Source organism: Zootermopsis nevadensis, unplaced genomic scaffold (assembly GCF_977971745.1).
Source record: "Zootermopsis nevadensis isolate Lab colony 2312 unplaced genomic scaffold, Znev_1.0 Znev_ptg000009l, whole genome shotgun sequence".
Classification (NCBI taxonomy): Eukaryota; Metazoa; Arthropoda; class Insecta; order Blattodea; family Termopsidae; genus Zootermopsis; species Zootermopsis nevadensis.
This window is the reverse complement of record NW_028259141.1, coordinates 4,386,022-4,410,654: the sequence shown is the minus strand read 5'-3', so window position 1 is coordinate 4,410,654 and position 24,633 is coordinate 4,386,022. Positions and strand designations below refer to the sequence as shown.

Below are 24,633 nucleotides of genomic sequence, written 5' to 3'. Positions count from 1 at the left end.
GAGGCAGCATGACCTCCGAAACGTTGGCGGACATCTATCAGACTACACGTCCCAACAACCCAGAAGACAGAAATCTTTAGAATCACCGTCATGAAAACCTCATATACTGAAATGGTTTTGTTTTTCACATTCATAAATGTACACTGTATTCATTTGAATGCTTTATTTTATTCAGGTGATAACAGCGTCATCTTAGATGTAGGCTAGTGAACAAGAAACTACTCACAAGATATTGAATGAATGCCACAGTATCCTCCCTCTGCGCTGCACATTGTTGTGGAAGCTGTGGCAGACACTGTATGTACTCAAGTGGTATATATATGTGTATATAGTATGAGTCATGTGGTAACCAGAATTCAGATTGGAACTTACTTTTATCTTTCCATCCTGAGTTCTGGTTGAAAGAGGTTACCACCATGGGCTTATGTCAGTGAAGTGCTGGAGAGATGTATATCTGATCTGTTATATTTATGTTTTTTGTCACTGTATCTGTGTTCACTGTGGTTCACAGAGCCTGGACACATGAATGTTAGGGACCAATTGTTTATTGATGGCCAGGTACATGTAATCTTCAATACTGTGTGACTCAACCACTATCATATTACCAGATACCAGAAACTTTGTTAACACAAACATATAAATGTTGTAAGGTGACAGCAACATATCTGTTGTGTTAACATGTCAATAAGACTGGCTGTGTGCTGTGGCAATGTTCTGGCATTGTATATTATTAAGAGATTACTGAGTACAAATGTAACATAGAATAAACAAAATGCATAAAATTTGTGTTCCTTATCCAAAAACTATCATTTTGAACTCATCATGTCAAAAGCCATGTTCACTGTGAAAATTGGTTCCCTTCTGTCCGTCAAAGTGCGTCTTGTTGTTTCCTACTTTGTATCACAGGCCACATTCAAGACTTGTCTCATGCAGGAGCAGTCCTGGATGTCTTCAGATTAATTTGAGAAAAATTTGTTATAATTTTGACATTCTCTCAAATAGATTTATTTGTGCCCTGATTACATACCTTCAGTTAGTCATGTATAATGTATGTCTTTTATGTACTAAGAATAATTTGCTTACAATTTAATGTAATTTAAATATTTTTGGAAACTTTTTGTCTGCATTTGTCATAAAGGAAAATACTTTTCTGATTATTTATAAGTTATGTGAATTTAGTAGTTGAAGACATGAACTCTCACCATAAAAATTTGGTAAATTTAAAGCTACATCTTCTTCCACAATCCCTAAATGATCAGATTTTATCCTTCAGGAAACTGAATGCTTGTATTTCTTGAAGCGTTAAAAACCTCACAAGTTTAAAGAATGGATCAATGATTATCAGGCTATGTATACTGATGTGGATCATAATTGTGGCTTAAGAGGAATGCATAATGTGTGGTTTGCCTTTATTTATTCTGCATCAGTCAGTTCTGTCATTGTTATACAATTTAAGGAAAACTCATGTTTTTAAAGTGGGAAAGCAATTTAAATAACTGGTAATTTTTGTATTTCTGGTGTATGACAAAGGAAGGTATAATAGTTCATGTTGTAGGAAGAAGAATGAAGTATCTCCTTTTGTCATTCATCTCAGTAGGCTGAGAAATGTGTGTTTTCATCTCTAGAAGAATAACAATCACAGGACATTTTATCATTCCAAATGAATGTGGTTTATGCAACAAGTTGTGTTGTACAGCTGGCAGGCATTTGTAGTAAATTGGCACTACTGGACATGTTATGTGTGCATGGTTCTGGTCCCAGTTATATTAATTATATATTGGTCACCATTAACCCAGTTTTACTGAATTCTGTTAAAAAGTATAAAAAATTATATGGATTTCTTCTCTTGATTAACGTGAATATGAGACTGTGTGAGTTATATTTATCTTGAAAGCCACTTGGTAGTATTATTGGGCTGAGTTACTACTGGCCTACTTCCTTGTAAGCCTTGAGTCAGTCTCAGTTCATAACAACTGTATAACTGAAGTATATTTTTGTTGATGAATGTGGTGCATGCAGTATTTATTGTTGTAACCTATATTAAGAAGAAATTATTTTTTTGTTGTATACTGGAAGGGTTCTCGGTGTGTGACATGTTAGATATTTCCATCTAATCACAACCTGAAAATGTATTGTCATGATGAGTATCAGGATAAATTAGTTATTTTATATACTTTTTAATGGCAGTCTGATTTAAAAAGTTCTCCCATTGAAGGGTTATTGTTTAGATGTGTTTGTTCTGTTGTGTATGTCGTCCTCAGCTGGTTCACATATCTTTATAACACAACTCGTCTCTGGTTGCAGAAAGTTTATGAAATTTGGTATAGGATACTTACATTAAAACTTTCAAAGCAGTTTATATTTTTAGTAATTTTAGTCCATAACTGGAGGTAACGTATAAAGATGAAAATTCCACTTTTATATATTTAAGCTCATAAACCATCCCTTATTTAAGTGACCATATGGTAGACATTGTTATGTAAGCTGAATTTTTAGTCACAGAAATCTGTTAGTATGAATGTGTTGTTGTAAATATGCACATTTGTGAGACACTGTTCACAATTCCAAATATGTATCATTCTCAGGTTTTAAATCACATTCTTGTTTCAGTTACTAAATTATTTTTTTGTACTGTGACAAAAATATGTATAAGAGACTCTGAAATTTGGTAAAATGAAATTATAGGTAATTTCTGCACAGCTATCTCAAAATTGACAAATGACTTGAAGGTTTATGAGTGGTGTCTTGACAAAGTTGTGACTAGAACATGATCCTTTCTAGCCAACGGTGGGCTTAGTAGTGTTGATGTTGTAACTTGCAGCAGGAAAGCATAATGGAAGTTTTTATATAGCGGCAGATAGAATTTTGGTGCCATAGCTGCTATACGTCGGCTCAAAATAAAGAGCTATTTTAGCAACACACTACTGTGTCAAGTCATAAAACTGGACTGTGCACAAGCTATTACACAGAGTGACACACGTTCAATAAAGGTTAATGAGATTAATATTTTTATTATGTATATATATTTTTTGTATTATGAATCATTTTTAAAATAAGGATGTGTAAATTGTCTGCTCCTGTTTATTTTGTTTAAAACAAAGTAGCATTTAGTGCCACAGGATAGCAGCAGATATAATTCCTAATGAAAGAGTGAAAGTTTGCGATATATATTTTGGATCGCAATTAAGAAAGCATTTATAAGTTCTATGTACTCCATTATGGAGAAGGAGTTACCACTCTTGTTGATAATGGGCTGGAATATTACCACAGCTGTCAGTCCTTGTTATCTTACTGATAACCATGCGAGGGCATATCTGCCCCTAAACTGCCTATGTGATGTGTTGAAATTAAACTTGATGAATATTTCAATTGTATGAGACTTTAAACATGCAGATATGAAGGAACTTATTCTATGGATAGATTTTTTAAAAAAGCATGCCACTATTTGGAAAGATTACATTTCTAATACTGTAACTAGTAGTTCTATATTTTCATTGTAATGGACTTGCTTGTTGTAAACATATTTGAGAAATATCCTTGTAGTAAGTCTTCAGTGGGTTTGGGTTCCTAGTTTTAGACCTGTCTCTTCCATTGTATGTCATGCAGCAGGAGAACAGAATTGAGAAATTGTTTTTTATAACAAGAATGTTTATAGTTCTTTGAAAGACCAGATGTAATGTTACAACACAGGCTTTGGAGACAGAATCTTTTTCATGTAATCAAATTATCTAAGTCACATCATTTTTGGTAAGTGAGCAGACAACTTGACTTTGCCAAAATATTCTTGATAAAAGGTAATGCCAGGGTGCTAACTTCTGTTCAGTTGGTATGTCTGCTTCAGAAGTGATTGTGTCACCCTGGTACCAGCAACAGTTATTCACTTAGAATTGTCTGTAATGATTTTCTTAAGATGTTTGTACACAGATCATTTTGTTCTTACCAGTGGTCGTAAGACTGCTTGAAGATGGCTGTCTTGTGGGATGTTGCACTGTCTTGTCTGTAGATACTGGGTTTTTGGAGGAGCTTACCGTGTCCACCGCTGTGATGATGGCGGCAGTAAACTCCTCCGAAATGTTAGTATCTACAGAAAAGACAGTGCAACATCCCACAAGACAGGCATGTTCATATTTATCACCATGTGAAAAGACTGCTTTGTAGAGAAAGATTTTAGTTCACTGGTTTCAGTGTGTGCTCAAATATCCCCAAAAGCACAGGTTAATATGTATCATTCACAGGCTTAATTTTTATATATACCATTACTCAGATATTAGTTACTGGTATGTAGATTATGTGTCATTTGTCTCAGAGTAAGCTGTATTCTTTGGCCGCTTAAATTGTAAGCTCATCAGAGTGACTGGCTGTGTTTTAGATGACCAGGGTTTGATTTACAGCAAAGGACTGATTTTTCTCTTGCATCACATCCAAAATTATCTGGAGCCTACCTCTTACCCAGTGGATACTGTAAGCTTTTACGCTGTGGTAAGGCAGGAGAAGCATTAAGCTACTCACCTCATTCTAATGCTGAGGTCTATAATTGGACCATTTTACCTCCATGTCTTTATTGTGTGTTGCTACATACAGAAGCACCTTTATTTTTATGTAGAGAATCAATGTCATAATAGTACAAAGTGAATGTTGGTAATTTGCATGGTTAGGTTAGAAACTTACATTGTTGGTATTGTTAGTTTTTTCTGACTTTGTCCATCCACCTGTGTTCAACAAATATAATACAATTTGTCAGTAGTTGGATTTGCTCCTGCCTTCAGGTGAGGGTACAGGTCTATTGGAGAGGATTAACACCAATCAGTGGATTATCCCCCTGTAATGGATCCAACTGAGTAGGAATCTGAAGACAGTTGCACATCCATCTACCTAAAATAATTATCTGTTTATAGAATATAGGACAATGGACAAAGTCCAAGAAACCATCATCTATTGAAGTTCCACTGGTTGAGAATATTTAAGGCAACTCCAGAAGAAAGGTAACCTGTCTTTGCTGCTTGGAAGTGTTTTCAAGTATTTCTGACATTTTGGAATATTATTTTTACTGACACAATTCTCAAGTTTGTTTCCTTCTTTGTTATGGTTTAACAAATTTGGACACTTTCGTAAACCACGTAGGATTCCCACATTATAATCTGACTATAATTAACTTTAGTATGTGGAATAGGGTTAATGTCTTTCTGTAACATGTTGAAAGTTGAAAAATTTAATCTGCGATTTCACCTATCAGCATATTTACATAACAATAATGGTGAAGACGTTTTGTTTTATCTAAAGTTATTCTTGAGTTAACAGTGATGTAAAAGTTTACTAATCGTGTTTGATGCACATTATCAAGAAAACAGTACATCGCACAAAGAAATAATTTTTAGCATTAAATGTTTATGTCATCAAGAGATATAACTGTGTCTGAAACATTTTCTTTTGTACTCAGTGCATATAAACATACGCATGCGTAAATTTATTCTTGCCTGCATATAAAGCGGTATTTATGCAATTTGGAGCAGAGTTCAGATTGAGTGATAAATTTTAGTACAGACTTTGAATAACAAATTTCATAAACTTCTGTTCATCCAGAGCAGAGTTATTCCTTATAACTGAGAACCAGTGAACATGTCGGAGGTAGTACCTGATCACACATTATTGCAAAACTTACTTGTAAACCAAATAGTATTTATTTTGTATAATTTTGTTGACCCACAAGAGTACCAGAATTTGAATGTAACACTGATAAGCATGTGGTATGACAGCTGTCATTTGTAGTTCAAAACTGGGTCACGTCGCATGTTGAGTAGAACCTGAAAGGTCAGCTCTAAGTATCCTTCCTCCTCTTGAGTGGCTGAGGGGGAGGATTGGAATTCTTGCGTCTGTAGTTAAGCATTTCTTAAAAGTCATAGAATACTACTGTGTCTTGGTATTCCACATCTGTGTAATACTCATTGAAAATAAGTTTATTCATTGCACAGCACAGCTAACAGATCTAAAACCCTAGAAAATATGTGAATGACAAGTGGAGATTCCTCTGATAACCATGCTTTTGAGTAAAATCTCTTCCCCCCTGCTAAGTGCACTGTATGTCTTCTGCTAGCTGTGTGTTTGAGGGTACACTGTTGGCATAATTAATGTGTCTGAGTGGCTGATGTAAGATATGGTGCATTAACATTGTGAACAATTTTTTTTGCAGAGAAGAAAGAAATTGTACTGTGTAACAGTAAGCAAAATGTTGCTGTGCATAGTAAAATTGGAAGATGTGATGAGGATACAATCTTGTATCTCAGCTTATCATACTAATGCCACTTTTTATATTACTTTCATTTCATAGGAAGAAAAGGGGGAGATGAGAGATTGCTTAAGATGCAGAAACAAATAGAGGATTCTGTTCCATTCCAAGGGTTAAGGTCTGTTGGTCTTACAGTAAATTTAAATATTGTCCCCTCCACATTGATTTATGTAATGCAGACATCTAGTGATGCTGTGTTAATCTTCATAATAACACTAGAATCAAATATATGTGGATTTTTCATAGCTTGGAAATGTGTAACATATATAATTCTTCATAAGTAATGCATATAATGCATGGTATATAAACCATTACTCACTTTTATGTGCCATATGATAATTTCCCTTTAGGGATTAAATTGATATTTAATGACCTTTAATTAAAGTGGTAGTGAATGCATATTAAGAGTACTTGCCCCACTTGCTACAATTGGCAACCTCTGCTCTAATATCAGTGTCAGTTCAATGTGTTTGATAATGAGAAACTCTAGTATATGTCATGAACAAAATTTTCTTTCATGAAGATTATCTTTTGGGGTACTGCACAGTAGAGTTTATAGAAGTTTATTATCATTTCAGAGGTGCCTGTACCATGTTATGTGGCTGAAGTATACCAGTGTTTCCTCACTTGTCATGATGATGGAGGCAGAAAGGACCTCTGAAACACTGGTATACTTCAACTAGACTACATGGTGCTACAACCCAGAAGACAACCATTTTCATGCTGCCATGAGAATCTGTTATCTCACCAAATTTTATCATACTTGTTCAAGAGGAACACTTCAAGGTGACATGCCCCTGAGCCACTAGATTCAGCACTGCATTCCTTGTGTCATGAGAGATCCTTATTTATTCTTTTCTCTGCATTTGATAGGTTGTCTGTTATTATGTGATACAGCATATTGTTTATTACCTATGATAATTTTAAGTTTAATATCAAGTAACCTGTCACATGATAGGTTTCTTTGTAAGTTTAAAACAGTTTTGTCCTTAAATTTAAAACACTGTGTTCTAAATGCATCATGGCTACAAACATTAGTAGCTGCTGTGTTGACTCAAATGATAATATAAAGTTAAGGATCATTAAGTGTGGTATGATACATGTATTATGATTTCTTATGAGTAATGATGTACCACATTATTCCACTCTTTTAACACATCCTGATTACACTGAAGTCATTGGCTGCTTATGGCGTGGGCCAAGTGTGCAATGGCCCAGGGCCTCGCGTGCCTCACACTTGTATATATTGGAATTGCCTTTTCTCTTTCTAGTGTTACTGTAGTTTGTCTTATACATGTGCTTTTATCCGAGTCTGACAACATTGAAGAAAGAACTGATAACGTTTTTGATAAAAGCCTGTAGAGAGTAACCAATAATTTATAAATGCCTTCCATAAAATGCTATTGTTGACAGTAGATTGATTGTGTACTGCTCAGTCACATTATCACAATTCATATATGTCAATAATTATCCATGTTAGGATTTACAGCTGGAAAAAATGGAAGACTTACATGAATCGGGTGTCAGTTCTACAGAGGTAGTTTTCAAATCATTAAAATTATAATAATTGGAATCACCTAATTTTTTTCTGTAGGGGCCTTGCTAATCAATCTTTCCCAGGGCCTCATGATTGGTTCTGCCACCACTGACCGGAGTGTCATCTGAAGCCCAGTAATTTTGTCAAAATGGACAAATTTTTGTATTTGTGTTGAAATACTGATAGTCAATGAGATTTTATTTTAGTGTTGTGTAGTTATGTATTTATACCTGAGGATTGTGAGAGCCATCTGTCAGTTGTGACATGAAGTTAAAGCATAAATGCATGCATCACATTCGGAATTTTTGACTGTCATGAAAGTAGCATTGATGTGGAGTTGTTTTGTCTGTTTATTGGTATTTGCACCTCTTATAGTAACTGTTAATATGCTTCTTATTTTGAGAGAAAATACTGTCATTGGCTGAAACCAAATATTGATATTGTGATTATGAGATTACTACTCTTATGTGTAGTCATGATAGAAGTGTAGAAGGGGAAACCAGTGTGTGACTCATGGTACCAGAAACAGAAGATGTTCATACAGCTGAAGTGTTTAGCTTTATTTCTAAACAGAAACAAATGTCATGTAACATATGAGGCATTTATTGTTTGTAACAAACTATTCCAGTTATGATCTTGAAGATTTCTCAAAACTCTTTATTTCATAATACAGTGAACAGATTTGTTAACTTTGACAAATCTGCCTTTTCTACTTTCCATATATTTCTCATATTGCCACATTATCAGCATCACATCTTATTTTGCTGTCAAAGTAATTCATGAAAAACTGCATGTACTTCATAATAAAATTTAACTTTAATCTTAACAAGAAATATTTTGCAAATGTGTTCTTTGTGATTCTGCATTCTTCATTGGCCTTGACACAAATCTATTATTGAAAATGCAAAGTCAGTGTTTGAAGGCTATTATTACACTCAAGAAAATCAGAAATTGTCTCTTTGTATTTTGTTAAATATCCATCATATTGAAGAATATTTCAGTAAAAGTCTTAATAAGATATATAATATGAATGTTTTAAAGAAAACTGATAAGGTTAATTTGAGTGCCTGTGGTAAAGTACATATTATGTTGGACTGGTATGAACTGAAGTTTAGAGTTAGACATTAAATGCTAAACTTCATTAAAAGCTGACAAATTGTTTCAGAGATGAAACATATGGATGGATATGACCTCCCTATTATGTGTTCATTTTATGATAAATAGACAAGTAGAATACTGAGAACCTAAGATGAACAGAGGACCATGAAGTCTAAATACTGTTGTTTCAGGAGCTTTGAGTCACACGTTATATTTCCATATATCAAATTCCAAAGATGTTATGACTTCATTTTTTCTTTATTATTTCTGAGACTGAGAGGATTTCAGTATTTGTACTGTGGACCACAAAGGTGTTTCTCTTTTACACTGTTTTGTGATTTTCAATGGAGGGGTTCCTTTTTTAAAATATTTTTGTTGCAATGATTTGTGCCAGAGTTGTAATTAATATGTGTATACTGGAGAATTTTACAGAATTGGCAAGTTCTTGTGGGGAGAGAATAATTTATTTTATGTGTCATGAATGTTCCTTCATCCAAGCATGAAATAGATACATAGCATTCAGGAATAGAAAATGATAAAAATTTGAATGTGCAATAGAAGCAGTGCATTATTTGGAAGGACTTTGCAAAAGTCAATTCACTTTGACTTTGCAACGTCAGTTGACTTTCTTTAATTGGTGAAAATGGAGTTTGCTGTACGTACATACTTATTGATACAAAAATGTGAAACAATCTTAAATATCAAAGCTACTAAACAATGGCTTTTGTTTTTTCAGGAACATTTTCTTGAACTGTGAGGTGCTTCATGATTGAGTGAATTTATAATGTTTTGGATGCTGCCTTACTGTCGTCTCTGTAAAACAAGGCAAAAATAGGTGATGTAGATAATGATCATCATGACAGTTTCTAATAAACACTAAAATTTAAACTATTGTGATGTAACTTGTAACTGACGCTATGACTCGGTATTATTCCTTGAACAGCTGATGGTCTTTCAGCTGATAAGATTTTCTGTTACAGACCCTGAGTTAATTTACAACTTCAAAACTTGTTTCTTTCAGATTCATTTTGGTATTACCCTCCCATCCAAGGCCAGACTTTGACGTTCTGAGGCCTTAAGCTGTGTCAGTGAGCATGAGACCATGTTATGCGTTAATAATAAAATATGGAAATTATTCTAAATTTTTTTTAAAGAAATAGGTTTAGAGGATGGGAATTATGGTCAAGTAACTCACAATAGGGTCCATTGGTAGCTTTGGTATTTGGCCATGGGGTTCTTTTAGCACAGATCAATTTATTTGTGGATAGAAGAAGCTGCCTTTTATAGGAATTGGCAGAAACTTGTCTGGATAACAGTGCAATGTGTTTGTTTTCTGCTGGGATTTACCAGTGCTGGAGAGAAACACCATCACTAGATGTTAGTTAAGTTTAAATGTGCTGGTTACTGTTGTCATTGTGGAAAGTACATTGGGTGATAGGGAAATGTGATCACAGTGTAACTTAGACATTTTACTTGTAAATAATACAATTACATCTCATCTTGTACATTCATTGCAGAGGTATTCTTCAAAACTTCCTCTACCTTCTACGTGTCTGCAGCTTGGGCTGGATGTCACAGCGTATTTGTATGAAATATTAATTGTAATTGCCGCTTAAAGATGCAAAGAATACAACAGTCCTCCATGGTAGGTCTGATAATAAATGGAAGTAAGCTTCAAATTTGAAAAATCTTACTGTGAATGAGAATTTAAGTTTTCACAGCAGAGGATGATGATCTGGGTGTTGGTGCCATGTAGACATGCTGGTAGATGCCAGCATTTTAGAGAGACTTACTGTCTTCATCTTCAGCCTCTTCAAATGGAGACAATATGTGATTTTAGATTATTACAGCAGTGAGTATGCAGATGGCTGTCTAAAGACAGCCATTTTTTTTTATCTTTCATATAATCCATTTTCTTCTTCCTGAAAATTATATTTGTTTCATGTTTTATCTTATAATTTTATAACAAGTCATTAACTATTTTAATATTACTGGTAAGAAATTTTAAATATTTATGTTGTATTTAAATGTGTACCTGTACTTCAGATATAAAAATATATATGAAAACATGGATGAAGTAAAGGGACAATCATATCCCTATAGGGTCTGATGTTCTCATGACGGTGAGTACAAAGATGCTATTTTCTGGATTGTAGCATCCTGTCATCTGGTATAAGTTTACCAACTGTTTCAGAGGTCCTTGCTGCCTCCATCATCAGGGCAGTGAGTCACCATGATGATGGAAGGGTGTCCTGAAGTCTGAGGTGAGTGATGACAGATTACTAATTAATTATTTTGGTTGTTCAGAAAGTCAGATAGTGAAGATTTTTGTCGTCTGGGTTGTTGCGCTGTGTAGTCTGGTCGATGTTTACCAACGTTTCAGAGGTCATACTGCCTCCGTCATCAGGGCAATGAATATGCCAATTTGCCCTGATGACGGAGGCAGTATGGCCTCTGAAACGTTGGTAAACATCAACCAGACTACACAGCACAACAACCCAGAAATCTTCATGTTACTGATAAGTTGGTTGGAACTGCCATTAGAAGGAAGGTGGATTGTTTTTATTCATCAACTCATTCACACCTCTGTATTACTTATCTGTAAAATACCGATGTGTTCGTGCATAGTTTTCTTTCTTATTCCGCAAGCAAAGTATGAATCTTCCAATCTGTTAAAAGCAAACCTTCATCCAGATATGATTATCTCACTGAATAACAAAATCCTTTCAACTCACTCCTGTTAGTCCTTATCAGTCACATTCATTAGCTACTGAAACTCTCCCAGATAAATTGAAGTGCTTAATCATAAAAACACTATATAAATAAGAAACAAGACAAACATATCAAATTACAAAACAATTTCTCTTGTAACATGGTTTTCTAAGACACTTGAGAATACTATGAACCGAAGAGCAATGCATCAGTTATATTCCATTGATATTCAGTTTAAGAGAAAGTTTGGTTTTAGAAAAGAATATCCATAAACAACAGTGAATCATGGAGTACTGTTAGCTGTTAAGGATTTCAGTTATTCTTGATTTCTTGTCTGTACACACACACAGTAAAGGCACTACGTGAAACTATAATGTGTGGCTTAATAGTTAAGGAGATACACTAACTGCAACAACCAAATTTTTATCAGGACACAGAACATCACTTGATTCAAGCAGCCAGAAATGGGACAGTCGGATTCCAAGTTTGACCCTCATGTTACCAAACCTGTAGCAAAACTATGTGTCGAAAGAGCCCCACATATATTGAATCCTTTTGCCATCTGGTGCTAAATATACACATCAGTACCAGCTATCCTTGTTCCTCCAGTACTGCCCTGGTGGGCATTTTTGAGATTTCTGCTGTTGCAGGTTTAGATGGTTTTCAGTTCTTGGTATAATGAATTCTTCCCTACAGAAGTACCCAAGAAGAATTCATTATACTTAGTCACTGTGAAAGCTTCAGACCATTCTTCAGTGCTTGGCTTGATACTTGCTGTTTTTGGAGCAACACAAAGACATTACTTCTGAGATAGCTTTTCAAATTTGATCTTATGTATTTCCATCATGAAAATAATTAATACAAAACATAAAATACATTGGTTTTTTGGTACTATTTAGATATGTGTAACCATTCTTTTTTGTACTTGGTATCGAAATGTCAAAGCAAAAATGTATCAAACACAAAATATTATGGAATGGTGAGATTTGAGGTTTTCTTACTGGTGAACATGTCACTGTTGGTCAGGTAATAATACTACATGGACTTGTAGGTATAAGGCCAATGCACTGTAGGAACATACTGCCTCCATTAGAGTTGAACTAAGGCGGTATGTTCCAGCAAATACGTACAAGTTAACATGGCATTACTACCCAGAAGACCAACGCTTCGACCTTCCTATCCTGCAACTAAAATTTGTATTCATTCAACCTACAAAGAGAAAGCAATATGTAAGAAAATGAAGAGAGCTGGTCCTAATGCTTGCAAATGCTAGAGGCTGAGTGAGAAGTGCTGGCACTTGCACAAAGGACTGATTTTTGTCGTATGAGATGGATCCATCTGAAGCACGTGCTAGAGGGGTGTCAGCTTCAGTTGGTTTGTAGCTCTAGCTGTGTGTGTGCATCACCGCAGCTAAGGCTGTGTGGACCCCACTACTATTGAACTCCCCTCTCTCATGTTGCACATTGCACATTTAGGTGCCACGACTACTCGCGCGACCTCTATACAGGCTATTTACTTTATGACTAGAACAGCTGAAGCATTCTGGTTGAAGTGGTAAATTGCAATACACAGTGAAATCAAAATTCAATGGAATGATTAAAATATTTACTGTACTTTACTATTTTAGATGGTACAATAAATCAGTACTAACCTTGTATTAATTCAGTATGATAATATAACACACTGAATATTTTAGGTTCTCACATTTTAAAATCTAATAATTATAGATTCACATTAGAAACATAATACAGTACCTTTTTTTACAACTTGAGTAATACTTTTACACTTTGAGAACTACATTAGTAAATTTTTGTGGGAACATATCAAAACCTTTTTACACTTACCAATTAATCAGTGTATAATGATGTAATTTTTTTGTATACCAGTGCAAAGGTGCTGAACAAGTGTCAAAGTAAGATTGCTACAGGAGGGCTATCTCTTAACACTATCTCATGTCTACTTATAACAGGTATGACAATGTCAACAGCAACTGTGTACATCTTAAATCTGTCACAGATGAAAGCTGAAATATTATGAAACTGTTAATTTGTAAATACAGAGGTAAGGAAGCTATACATTTTACTAGAACATTTAAACATGTTTATTATAAAAAAAAGTTAATTTGATGCTCTTACATGATACTTCGCTATGAGAATATGCAATGAATCACTAAGCAAAATTATTAAATTAGTGCATCTCTTGTCAATCGTTTACCAACTCCCCCTCCTGTCAGCATAAGCAGTTTTCATTACAGGGGTTCTCAACCTGTGGGCTGTTTGCAGCACTATGATGTGTATTGTGGAGCCCATGTACATTTTTGGAAAACCTGTTAACCTGCATGATGAAAAACATTTTCCCTGATATCAGAGAATATTTAATCAGTATGTGTCAGTCTCTGTCACTGTGAGCAAATGTTCACACAGATGAAGTGTCAAGAACTAGGACGTGTCTTATTGGTGAATGTTAGGAGCGATGTACGTGAATCTCGGCAATAGAAATTAAACTTGATACTGAAATATTACACAAGCAAAAGCAGCATCAGATGTTTCACCACTGATTGATTTTAATAAAGAAAATCAGTGGGTGATAGTTTCAGAAGTTTACTCTACTTGTGTCAATAGGAAAACCAAACAACCCAGTCAGCTGATTAAAAGGAAAGAGCTAATCAAAATCTCAAGATCCAATGACTAACTGACTAGGTTATATGGTTTTACCTGGTGGCAGCATACCCACTTTTAGAAACATAAATTTTAAACATTTTTAAATTTTAAATTAATATGTAAATGAAAATATCCAGAATATAATGACATGCCTTTGTCAAAATTTTTTTACAGTGATATATGAACTTGTTTATAATTGTAAATTTGTAACACTGTTAATAAATTTCCATGAAGTCTCAACAATTACCCTCATTTATAACTCTGCAGTCCAGAAGTCGATAAGCGAGAGCGAGTTTGGCCTTCAGTCTGGAAAAGATAGAGAACCCCTAATTTAATAAGTATCAAGATGCATGGAAGATAAATACCAATAGCTAAGAGAGATTTGAGGTTCTTACAGAGGTGAGAATGAGGTTGACTGTCTTCTGGGTTTTTGGAGGCAGCAAACACCTCTAAAATGCTGGTGAACTTCTACCAGACTACATGCCACAAAACCCAGAAGACCTTCATACCTTCAGCTACATATTCTAAATTTTTGCCATCAAGTTATGAGTGAATCGTGAACTACACACCTGGCTTGATATCAAAATACCTGAACATCTGACTTATAGCGAACATTTTGTTACAATAATGGTGATACCTACATCATTATATTAAGATCATAATAGTGATCTCACATACTCACACAATGATATGAATAGCTGCTGAATCTGAAATTTAACCATAAATAAATTCATGGGTAATATGATAATTATGTTATAACAATGATGTTATACTCTGCAAAATGATTCCTCACATACCACTGCAAACAGTTGTATTGTTCAGGTTTAGTCAATATCAATTAAATTATATCCTACCATTTGCAATGCCTATCGACACATACCAACTGGAGAACTGTCTTTACTCTTCACCTTTGTCATCTTCATCATGAGTAGAACTGTGCCAAGTAAGGCGTTCTTCATAAAACTGGATGACAATCTGGGGGCAAGTAATGTTTGCCTTCTTTGCTGGAACTAAATCTGCTTCATCAGTCCCTTTCCATTTCATCAGGAACATGAGTTCTCCACTCGAGTCTGTAGCTCCTATAATACGTTCTGGCTCCAAACCTCGTTCAAAACCTTGGGGTTTCTTGTCTTCGTCATTTTGTTTCTTCTTAGCTGGCTTTTTATCTTCTACAGGGGTACTACTAGACTTCCTTTTCTTATCTTCTTTCTTTGCTTGTTCCTTTTTCTTTCGATTTTCTTCAAATTCTGAAATTAGGTCTGGACAATCCAAATTCTCTTGAGGCTCCCATGTATTGTCTTCGTTCGAATAACCTTTCCATTTCAAAAAGTACTCTACTTTGCCGTTTCTTACACGACGATCAAGAACCTTCTCCACAAAAAATTCTTCCTCGCCTTCTGCAGAGGTTGGAGAGACTTTATCCGATTTCCTATTCATTTCTAAACTGAAAACAATAAACTGTAATTCAGTTTTGTAAATTTCAGAACCTCACAACAAACAACAACGGCTGGTCACAGATGATTACTCAGTCACAGGTTTACTATTTCGTTTTGACGCCATGTGCTAGTGTTTTAGTTGGGTTCGCTTATCAATTAGAAGTGTCATATCTTTCCTGTGAAACGTTTTTGCTTGGGAAAATGTGATGGTTCGACTCACAAACTCTTGATTTATCGAAAGTTATCGCAATAACCGTCTCCAAATCGTATGTTGGTATATCTGTACTTTTCAATCTCTTTGCGGTGATTGTACGTGTGTGTGTGTGTGTGTGTGTGTGATGTGTGATGTTTGCCCTTGAAATCTTTCAACAACACAGATTGTTATCAACGTAGTGCTACTTAAACAAACAGATAACTTAATATCTAAGTTGAATTGTGTTAAGAGTTTGTGTGTGTGCGCGCGCGAGCGTTCGTATAAAGTAATAGTCTCTCATGTTTTTCGCCTTGAATTTATAGTAGTGTGTTGTGACACGTGGTGGTGGATATTTTGGATGTAGTGTTTTGTTTTTCACAATTAAGTCCGAAATTTCTGATCAGGATTCTTCAATTTTTATACAGTATAAGCATATAATCACACCATTATGATATGTGAATTTAACACCGAAACTTCGACCACATTAATGCCGGAATGTACGTAACCCTGTAAAAATGTTCTTTGCAGATCTTCAGGTGAATGACGAAGAAGTGGGTGACTTGTGCGTGAGTTACAAATCTTTCAAAGATTAATTATGCAGTTCAGTTGCTATTGTCAGGGTTAGGGCAGAAGAATGGAACTTGAAAAGTGGCGCATAACAATTTGATCTAGAGGAATCAAACCTAATCTGACAACCCCGACAAGTCCTAACGAACTATACCTGAGCACGAAAGTGTACCGTGTCATAAAAAAGTGTCTCAGGCGAAGGTCATCCTCCCTTTTCATGTTATTGCGGTGTAGTTTAGTCTCATTGGCCTTCCTGATCATGTGGCCCATATATCTGGACTTGGTGGAGAGGCGGTGGCTTTCTGGAGTTCAATGCAGTGACAGAGGTTGGTGCTATGTTTTATCTACCAAATTTCTGCTTCCTATCTATACTGTATAACAGTTACTCATGTAGTAAGGGGCTCTGGTAGCCAGAGATGTTCCTGTGTCACTTAATTGTGATTTTATCCTTAGGTTATATTTTATACATTATTTTATATATGATTAAAATACTAATAGAGTGAAGGGGTGTCTAATAATGCCTATTGTCCATTAAACTGCATAATATATTTTGTGGTGCTATTAATGCATTTTTAACCCATATACTTCATTAGGAATACTGTTAAGTAGATTTCTGATATGAACTGGATACCTGCAATGTCACAAGATTAATTAAAACACTACAGTATAAAGATATAATTAAGAAAACATCCATTGATATTTAGTGGAATTTTTCAGTTTTAGCAAACTTTGTCTATTAAAACTGAATAAAGTCCATTACAATTGAAAATGTTTGCTAATGCCTTGTATCCATTAAAAATTTAGCAATACCAAATGGTGTCCAGTCAATCTGAAATTGGTTAGATTGAGGTTATGTGACACATTTGCAGAGGTATCATGCTTAATTGTCATTATATAGTTAAAGTTCACAAATTTATTCTTTCTAGTTTAGGCATAGAATCCATTCATTTTAGAACAGCTATCCACAGAAATGATAGATTGCATCTTCTCTTCTGCCTTAATCACAGATTTCCCTTCCAAGTACATTTATGTTTATCAGCTCATTGGTTGGTTGTTTGAATGTTTTTCTATATCTTGGTTTGGCTGGCTTGTTTCTTTCTCACCTTATTCACATTCTAGCATTGTAATTGCAAAATACTCTAAGTGGAGTAGAGTTTATTTGCATTCCAAAGATTCTTCTTAGGACTAAACCGAAGGATGTAGAACATGTCATCAACAACAAACAGTGTATGTATGCATGTGCGTGAAATTTGGTGCATTACATGTTTTTATAATTTAAACACTGTGAAGAAACAAGCTTGAAATTTTAATAAAACTGTCCACATAATTACATGAAATATTAATTCTTTTTATCAGATGGAAGTATTTCAAGAAAATTAGTGTAATAAATTTCTCCAAGAACTTATTGTTGCTATAATAGTAGAAAATAATATAAGATAAATCTTATGTATTTACATTTCACCACTACCACCATCCCCCTCCCCTGCTTGGTGCATTATGAAAAAGAATATTTTGGGCTCAAAATTTGTTTTTGTATGTTTAGAATTCCATGTCAGGAACAAGCTGGTTTTCTTTATAATTTTATTTTAAAGAACAAAATAGGAAACAAATTACAGGCAAGTTTAATGAACAGTTGAAGAATTCATAATAGCTGCCATATTTGAAGTCTGTAGTACACTGCTAGTTGAAGATGGTCTGAAAGCTGCAATATTAACAGATGCTTTCACCTGAAATCAGTAATGGAGCACAAAATTAATATTAGTTTGTTTTCAGACTGAAATAAGTCAAACAATAAGAATTTACATTTGCTTTATTCTAGATATATTCTACAAGATCAGTAAGTTACATTTCGGTGTATCATGCTAATTAGTAAGAAATAACTGATTAAGCAGTCATGGGTAAAGGATCAAATGACATTGTGTATAGTTTCCTTATTGTCATACAGATGAACTACAGATTTGGAAATTTTGTAAGGGATGCAACTTAAATCCAAGCACATACAGAGATATAACCCAATCCTTATTTATATGTTATTATATGTGAAATTATTATATTTAGGCTGTAGAAGTAGCACATGCAAATTAAGGAGTGTCCCTGCATTGCTAGTGTTTTATAGTTCAGCCATCTTACAATAAAGAATAAAGTAAAGCTGCCCCGCTATATGCCACGTAGGTTTCAGGGGAGAGGAGGTGTAGCTCCTAATATTTCTTGACCTCGGCACTAGACGGGGGTGAGTGGTCTGCATCACGCTCCAGCTGCGTTTTACCCCCAAGAAAGAACCCCGGTACCCATTAGATAGGTGGATGGGTGGGCCCCAGAGTAGGTCTGGATTTAATAATATAATAATTTATTACTTTTCTCAGTAGATGGCAATTAAAATTCTACAGATTGCCTCTTTTAACTACTAAAACATTTGTGTAGTGTAATTAATTTGCACTAAAATGTTTCAAGGAGATCATACATTGAGTCACATGTTATGTTGCAGACACATCTACTTGTAATATTTGTATATTTTAGTGGCCTTGTAACTTGTTTGAAGTAATACATATTCATGGTGTTCAAGTACTCTCTGGCTATTAAAGCGTCTCACTTGTTGTGAAACCCACCATGACAAAATTCCAGAGGAGTAGTGAACGAACAACCTGGAAATAAGTTAGTCACAATGCATAATATGGCCCTCGGATGCTAATAGATGGGGTCCGAGTTCTTTGGGGCTGTCTGGAGGAATTTTACTTATTCATTGTAGAATTTATAAACATTACTGTGGCCATTTTCAATGTTTGGAAAAAGGCATCTAACTGTATTAGAAGTACTGATGACTAATTTCACATTATCACCTACTTATTTTGCCATATTCAACTTCTGAGATAAAAACATTTCTAAGAAGGCTGTCTTCTGGGTTGTAGCACCATGTTCTCTGGTAGAAGTTTACCAAAGTTTGAGATGTTCGTGCTGCAAATGTCATCATTGCCCTGATGATGGAAGCAGCAAGGACCTCTGGAACATTGGTAAACTAACAGATTACACGGAGCTACAACTGAGAAAACAGTCATCTTTTGGACTCGCTGCCGTGGAAACCTAAAATCCTACTAAAACATTTCTGCTTCTCCCTTCTTTAGGGTTTGTTTTTAATACTGGAACAACTTGTATTTGGTGCTTTAAAAATGCATATGATATCACTCATTTGTGCAGACCCTCCAGAATAGATCTGACCCTACTTTAAAAGAGATTCCCGATTAGAGAAATAGCTGTTTCTAGTATCAAACTCTGAATGTCAGAAGTAAAATTTAAAGCAGTTTGTAAAATGTTGTAGGCTTTGGACATATGGTGCGAGAATAAACTTCCTGTGGTGTTTTGTGCTGTACTCACTCTGATGACTTATGGTAGTGTTTAACAACCAGGGTTCCACAAAACATCATCAGGGGTTACGTGAGAAATCATGGGATAAGTAAATAACCTCTGTTGACAAGCTTTCTCATGTCTGACAAATCGTCTGTTGTCTGTCGAGGAAAAACTGTGATCGTGTTTGTCTAAAATTCGCCCAAGAATTCGACATTTGTATAAAAAGAAGCAGCCCAATTGTCACACCAAAAGTAAACCTTATATTGACTGTGAAATTAATTTTGATTTTATATGTTGATATTAAAAAAAGGTAGGAATAATGCTTAAATTTTTTCTTCAATATATCAACTCTTAATAAATAAAATTTCTTGACAATAATTTAGCAGTAATTGAATTGTGCTCCCAGCTATCAACACTTTCTGGAATATTTTCGTAGGACAGTGGTATTCAACCTGGGGTACGCGTACCCCCGGGGGTACGCGAAGAATCTTAGGGGGTACGTGAAATTTAAAAAAAATATATTTATTTATGATAAACACTGAATAATCAGTAATGTAATTTATTTAATTTATTTTTAGATGTAGATTATATACTATGTATAACTTAAATTATACACCAACAACTTTGGGGGTACAAAGTTGAAGAGAAATTATATCTGGGGGTATGCCAACAAAAAAGGTTGAATACCACTGCCTTAGGATATGAACAATTATTTTGGGGGTTCCTCCATGGAAAGAGGGTTGGGAGACATTGACTTTAAGTTTTTATTAGGTTGGATCGTAGACTGTTTAACAATACTGTATTGATCACAGACATTATTTCACATTAGCAATGACATGATATCATAACCATTGAATAGTGAACCTGAAAGTACTTTCGAGGCATTTGCCTGGAGGGACTAAGGAAAACCACACGAAACCTCAGCCTTAGTAAGGTGTTCTAACACACCAGACATTTTCTGAATAAAGGTTAGAGGCTTACCATTTGAGCCAACTTACTTGATAGATCTTAAGTGTTTTGAAAGAACTTTCACTAACAGTAATGGAAATATTTCTTAAAATTTTGTATCAATTTACATTTTTTAAGCCATGTGAAGTGATTCTGTATTCAAGACAGGAAAGAGTAAAGATGCTGGTAAAATAACATGAATTTATAGTTAGATCACTCATGCAGGCATGAGATGTTATGTACTTCATTATTGAAAGCATTGTGGTGATGTTAAAATTATATTCAAAATTAGTTTCAAAAGCAAAGAATTTTTAACGCCACGTCACACTATTTAAATTTGATGTTTTCTGATGGTATTAGACCAGTCAATTCCCCCCCTTTTTAACTTTATTTTATTTTCTTGTACTTTTTGAAATTCTGGAAGGGGCGCTGAATTTTAGTAAGACCTACTGCATTATATGTAGTGAGTGGTTGCATTGTGATTAACCTTAAGGGAAACAAGAAACACGGAATTTTGTTAGGGAATAATGAGATAGTTAAAATGGAGCTTTGATAAATCGGTCATGCGAATGTGGATCGGATTAAACTGGTTCAGAACTGAGTCAAATGACGGAATTATGTCTTAATATTAATCCGAGTAGTATTAAGTTGCTTTTTATTGTATATTTTACGAAGACGGAAAGAGGACTAGATATACTCACCGTGATCTTAACGGTACAAGTAAGTGCCATAGCTGTAGGGATAGCCGTAGGTGCCATAGTAACCGTAGCCATAGGGAACGGCAAGGATCTGAGGGGCTGCTCTCACTGCGGCCAGAACAGCCAACAGGGCGACAAGAAGAATAAACTGAAACACACACGCCATTGAAATCCCTTGGCAAATAAGTCCTTTCACCAAAATAATATTTCTTCTGGTCTCTACAATTTAGATATCATGTGATGAACTTTATTTCTACACTCTAGATTCTGGTGTGACTGAGGCTGTGTAATGGCTTACGTAATGCTACTGAGAAATGTGAGGTTAGGTTACTAATTCCAGGAAATGGTAATAAATAGTCATTCGGCTGGTCAAGAAATCTCTAGTCTCGAGACACGTTTCTTTAATAATCAGCCTAACTCTTTAAAGCCAAATGATAATTATATGTACCACCAGTTTTGATAGTCAACAAAACTGTATTTTGTCGACAAAATGTTTTCATGGGTTTCATATGATTTGAGAGACAGCAGTTCTTTCTCTAAGCGGCATTAACCACGTGATCTCTGTGATGGAGATGTAATGTTTCCTGTGAAGTAAAATTTGACTTCTTAAATATTATTTACATTTGTTTTAAAACGTGACATTTAATTTGTTTTTGCTACCATATCTGAACTAGTTGTTCCATATAAGAGATACCAGATGCTCTCCACAGGTCGCTGATAACTTACCCCCTTTATGTACCAGGTAGAATGACTTAAGAGTTCTGTCTCCAGCCTTTATGGTGTAGGCATATTGAAAATTTACCTTTTATGATCAGAGTATATTTTATTTGTAAATAATACCCATAAACACTGTAAGACTGTCTGCTCTCAAATTGTTAGCGTTCATGATATTAGTTCTTTGTCAGTATAACGAAACAAGGGCATGAAGGGACTATTGTATCTTTTAACTAAAGGACATGAGATAATGTAGCTTGTAAGTACTGCTAATAAATGTGAGGAGGCAGGGTACACCTTCATGATCAGATACACTCATTTCTTCAGTTTGTGCTCTGTTATGCACTAGATAAATATGGGCAGTTATCTGAGTAAAATTTATTCCTGTAGCCAGGGCACAATATCAGTGCAAGAAGGGGTTTTGCTGGAACATTTAGCTACCTTCGAGAATTCTGAAAGTCGGAACTTTATGAAAATTGCTAGTCCTTACAGTTAATATATTTTTGATAGGAGGCTGATGACAGAAATCTTATTGAACCCTGGACGTCAGTCATAAATGATTCAAGATTTTATTGGATGGTTGAGTCCTTCTTTTTGGGGCTACCAAAAAAAACCTCTACGTTTGATGGATATATATGTCCTTGCCTGATACGTACCAGTTTGAACATGGTGTTGAGGTATCTTCCGCGATTTGTTGACGACTGTCTTATCTGGACAAACCAGCAACTTATATAGGCACCCCAGAAATAACCTTGAGGTCCATTGCAAACCTTACCTTGACAATTGCTGCGTAGTTGCAGCATCATGCGCCCACACATCCCCCCCCTCCCCACGAACCACCTTCTTTAAAAACTCAGAACACGCAAACCGTCTTTCCCCCCCGCCCCACCATGACACTGAAAATATACTCTTTACGTGTTCCTTTATTTCCTTCCATCTGCAAAGAGCAAAATCTTTGTAAGGTGCTTGGTACATAATTTTTTATCTGAGTTAATTAACGAATTAACTACAACTGCAGTCCGCTGAAAAAAAAACAACAAATTTTTCATATAGGCTTGTTATGTCGATCTGCCTTAAAACAAGTTAGGAAAGTATTCCGTCATTTTGTTATCACTGCGCGTAGGATATTCAAGATACGTTTTTGAAGTCATGCAGAATAGCTAAACATTCACAACAAATTTAATCGAAATCCGTCCAGTGGTTCTCGAGTTAAATCGAATTGACATACGGACGGAGACGATAATGTATTCTTTCTATGAACTTCGTGCATATTAAACAATCAATGATTAAGGGTTTTTTGGCAAATACTTTGGCTTTCGTGATCCACTGTTTTGCCCACAAGTCGTATTCCCCGCAACGAACGTTGTGTAGCATTAAACCTACCAGATCTTGAGAATTTCCCACGTTCCTGGAAGTTCCCTTATATACGAGGTGCGATCGGAAAGTTTCAAGACTGCGCGTATAAAAACCCGTACACTTATCTCAGGTATTAAATTCATCCATCACCCTCGAAGTAGTTCCCCTGGGAGTGAACTCAACGATCCCAGCGCCGCTGCCAAGCCTGGAAGCATCCCTGGAAATCTTTCTTTGTCAGCCTGTCAAGCACCATCTGCGATTCTGCCTGAATCTCTTCTGTCGTCTCAAATCTCCTTCCCTTTAGCTGAATTTTCATCTTTGGGAAGAGGAAATCTTAGAAAGGAAGTTGGGGTCGGTTCTTGCAAGATCTTTGAGCTCCTGACAAACGAGAAGTTGATTCTGCTTCTGGTCCTCAGACAGGAGCCTTGGCACAAACTTGGCTGCGATGCGTCGCATGTAAAGTTCCTCCTTTAGAATCAGCTGACAGGTCCCATAGCCTATCCCAACAATGTCGCACAAGTCGTTGATGGTACGACGTCGATCTTCGTGAATGGCCTGCCGAATCTTCGTAACATTTTCGGGCGTTGTGCTCGAAGATGGTCGTCCAGAACGCTCGTCATCATCGACAGAGGTTCGGCCATTTTTAAAACGTGAATGCCACACAAAAGTTTGTGCACGACCCATTGCGGACTCCCCAAATGCTTGCTTTAGCATTTCATAGGTTTCCGTAGCCGTTTTGGCGAGTCTTTGGCAAAATTTGATGCACACGCCATTCCGAAATCGCAGGAGGGTCGGTGTAATGCACTACCAAAACGCCCGTAACTAAGAAACAAATGCTAATTCGATGATGCCGGCTGGCACACTGATTCACTATGAATGTAGGCCGCACCCCCTAAAGGCAGAAGCTCGTACTACGTCCGGTTCGCCCTCTATTGACACAGTCTTGAAACTTTCCGATCGCACCTCGTACTCTAACTCTATATACTCCGAATATTAAGCTTAGAATGTTACTACTAATTGTTACATGCCTTATTGTCTAATTTAGGTGCCTTAAATAAAAGTGTCAGTGTACCCGACCGTCTTAAACTG

General features: G+C 35.6%; 2 protein-coding genes across 13 annotated transcripts in view; one reads left to right on the top strand and one right to left on the bottom strand.

The window, feature by feature from the left end:
- LOC110838313 (sorting nexin-13) overlaps window positions 1-10,416 on the top strand; it is a 39,034-nt gene extending 28,618 nt beyond the window's left edge. The window contains exon 21 of the mRNA XM_087345850.1: window positions 176-10,416. Coding sequence (XP_087201976.1) covers window positions 176-179 — 4 coding nt within the window. The 3' untranslated portion in view covers window positions 180-10,416. The remainder of the gene's footprint in view (window positions 1-175) is intronic.
- On the bottom strand, window positions 10,367-15,875 carry LOC110838316 (chromobox protein homolog 1). 12 transcript variants are annotated; one of them, XR_015534351.1, is made up of 4 exons: window positions 15,145-15,875; window positions 14,973-14,997; window positions 14,538-14,596; window positions 13,221-14,140 (listed from the first exon to the last, which is right to left on the bottom strand). XR_015534351.1 is itself a non-coding variant. In XM_022081425.2 (3 exons), the coding sequence occupies exon 1, from the start codon at window positions 15,725-15,727 to the stop codon at window positions 15,188-15,190; it is 540 nt and encodes a 179-aa protein (XP_021937117.1). In that variant the 5' UTR covers window positions 15,728-15,875; the 3' UTR covers window positions 13,221-14,596; window positions 14,973-14,997; window positions 15,171-15,187. The 12 variants fall into 12 exon arrangements, 4 of the variants coding, with proteins under 4 accessions (XP_021937117.1, XP_021937116.1, XP_021937118.1 ...); XR_002546055.2 differs by lacking the exon at window positions 13,221-14,140 and adding an exon at window positions 10,367-10,840 and having other exon boundaries at window positions 14,973-15,874; XR_002546057.2 differs by lacking the exons at window positions 13,221-14,140; window positions 14,973-14,997 and adding an exon at window positions 10,367-10,840 and having other exon boundaries at window positions 15,199-15,874.
- Between the last annotated feature and the right edge of the window lie 8,758 nt (window positions 15,876-24,633).

Coding starts and splice junctions, on each gene's coding strand:
- LOC110838316 (XM_022081425.2), bottom strand. CDS start 15,727: ATGAATAGGAAATCGGATAAAGTCTCTCCAACCTCTGCAGAAGGCGAG.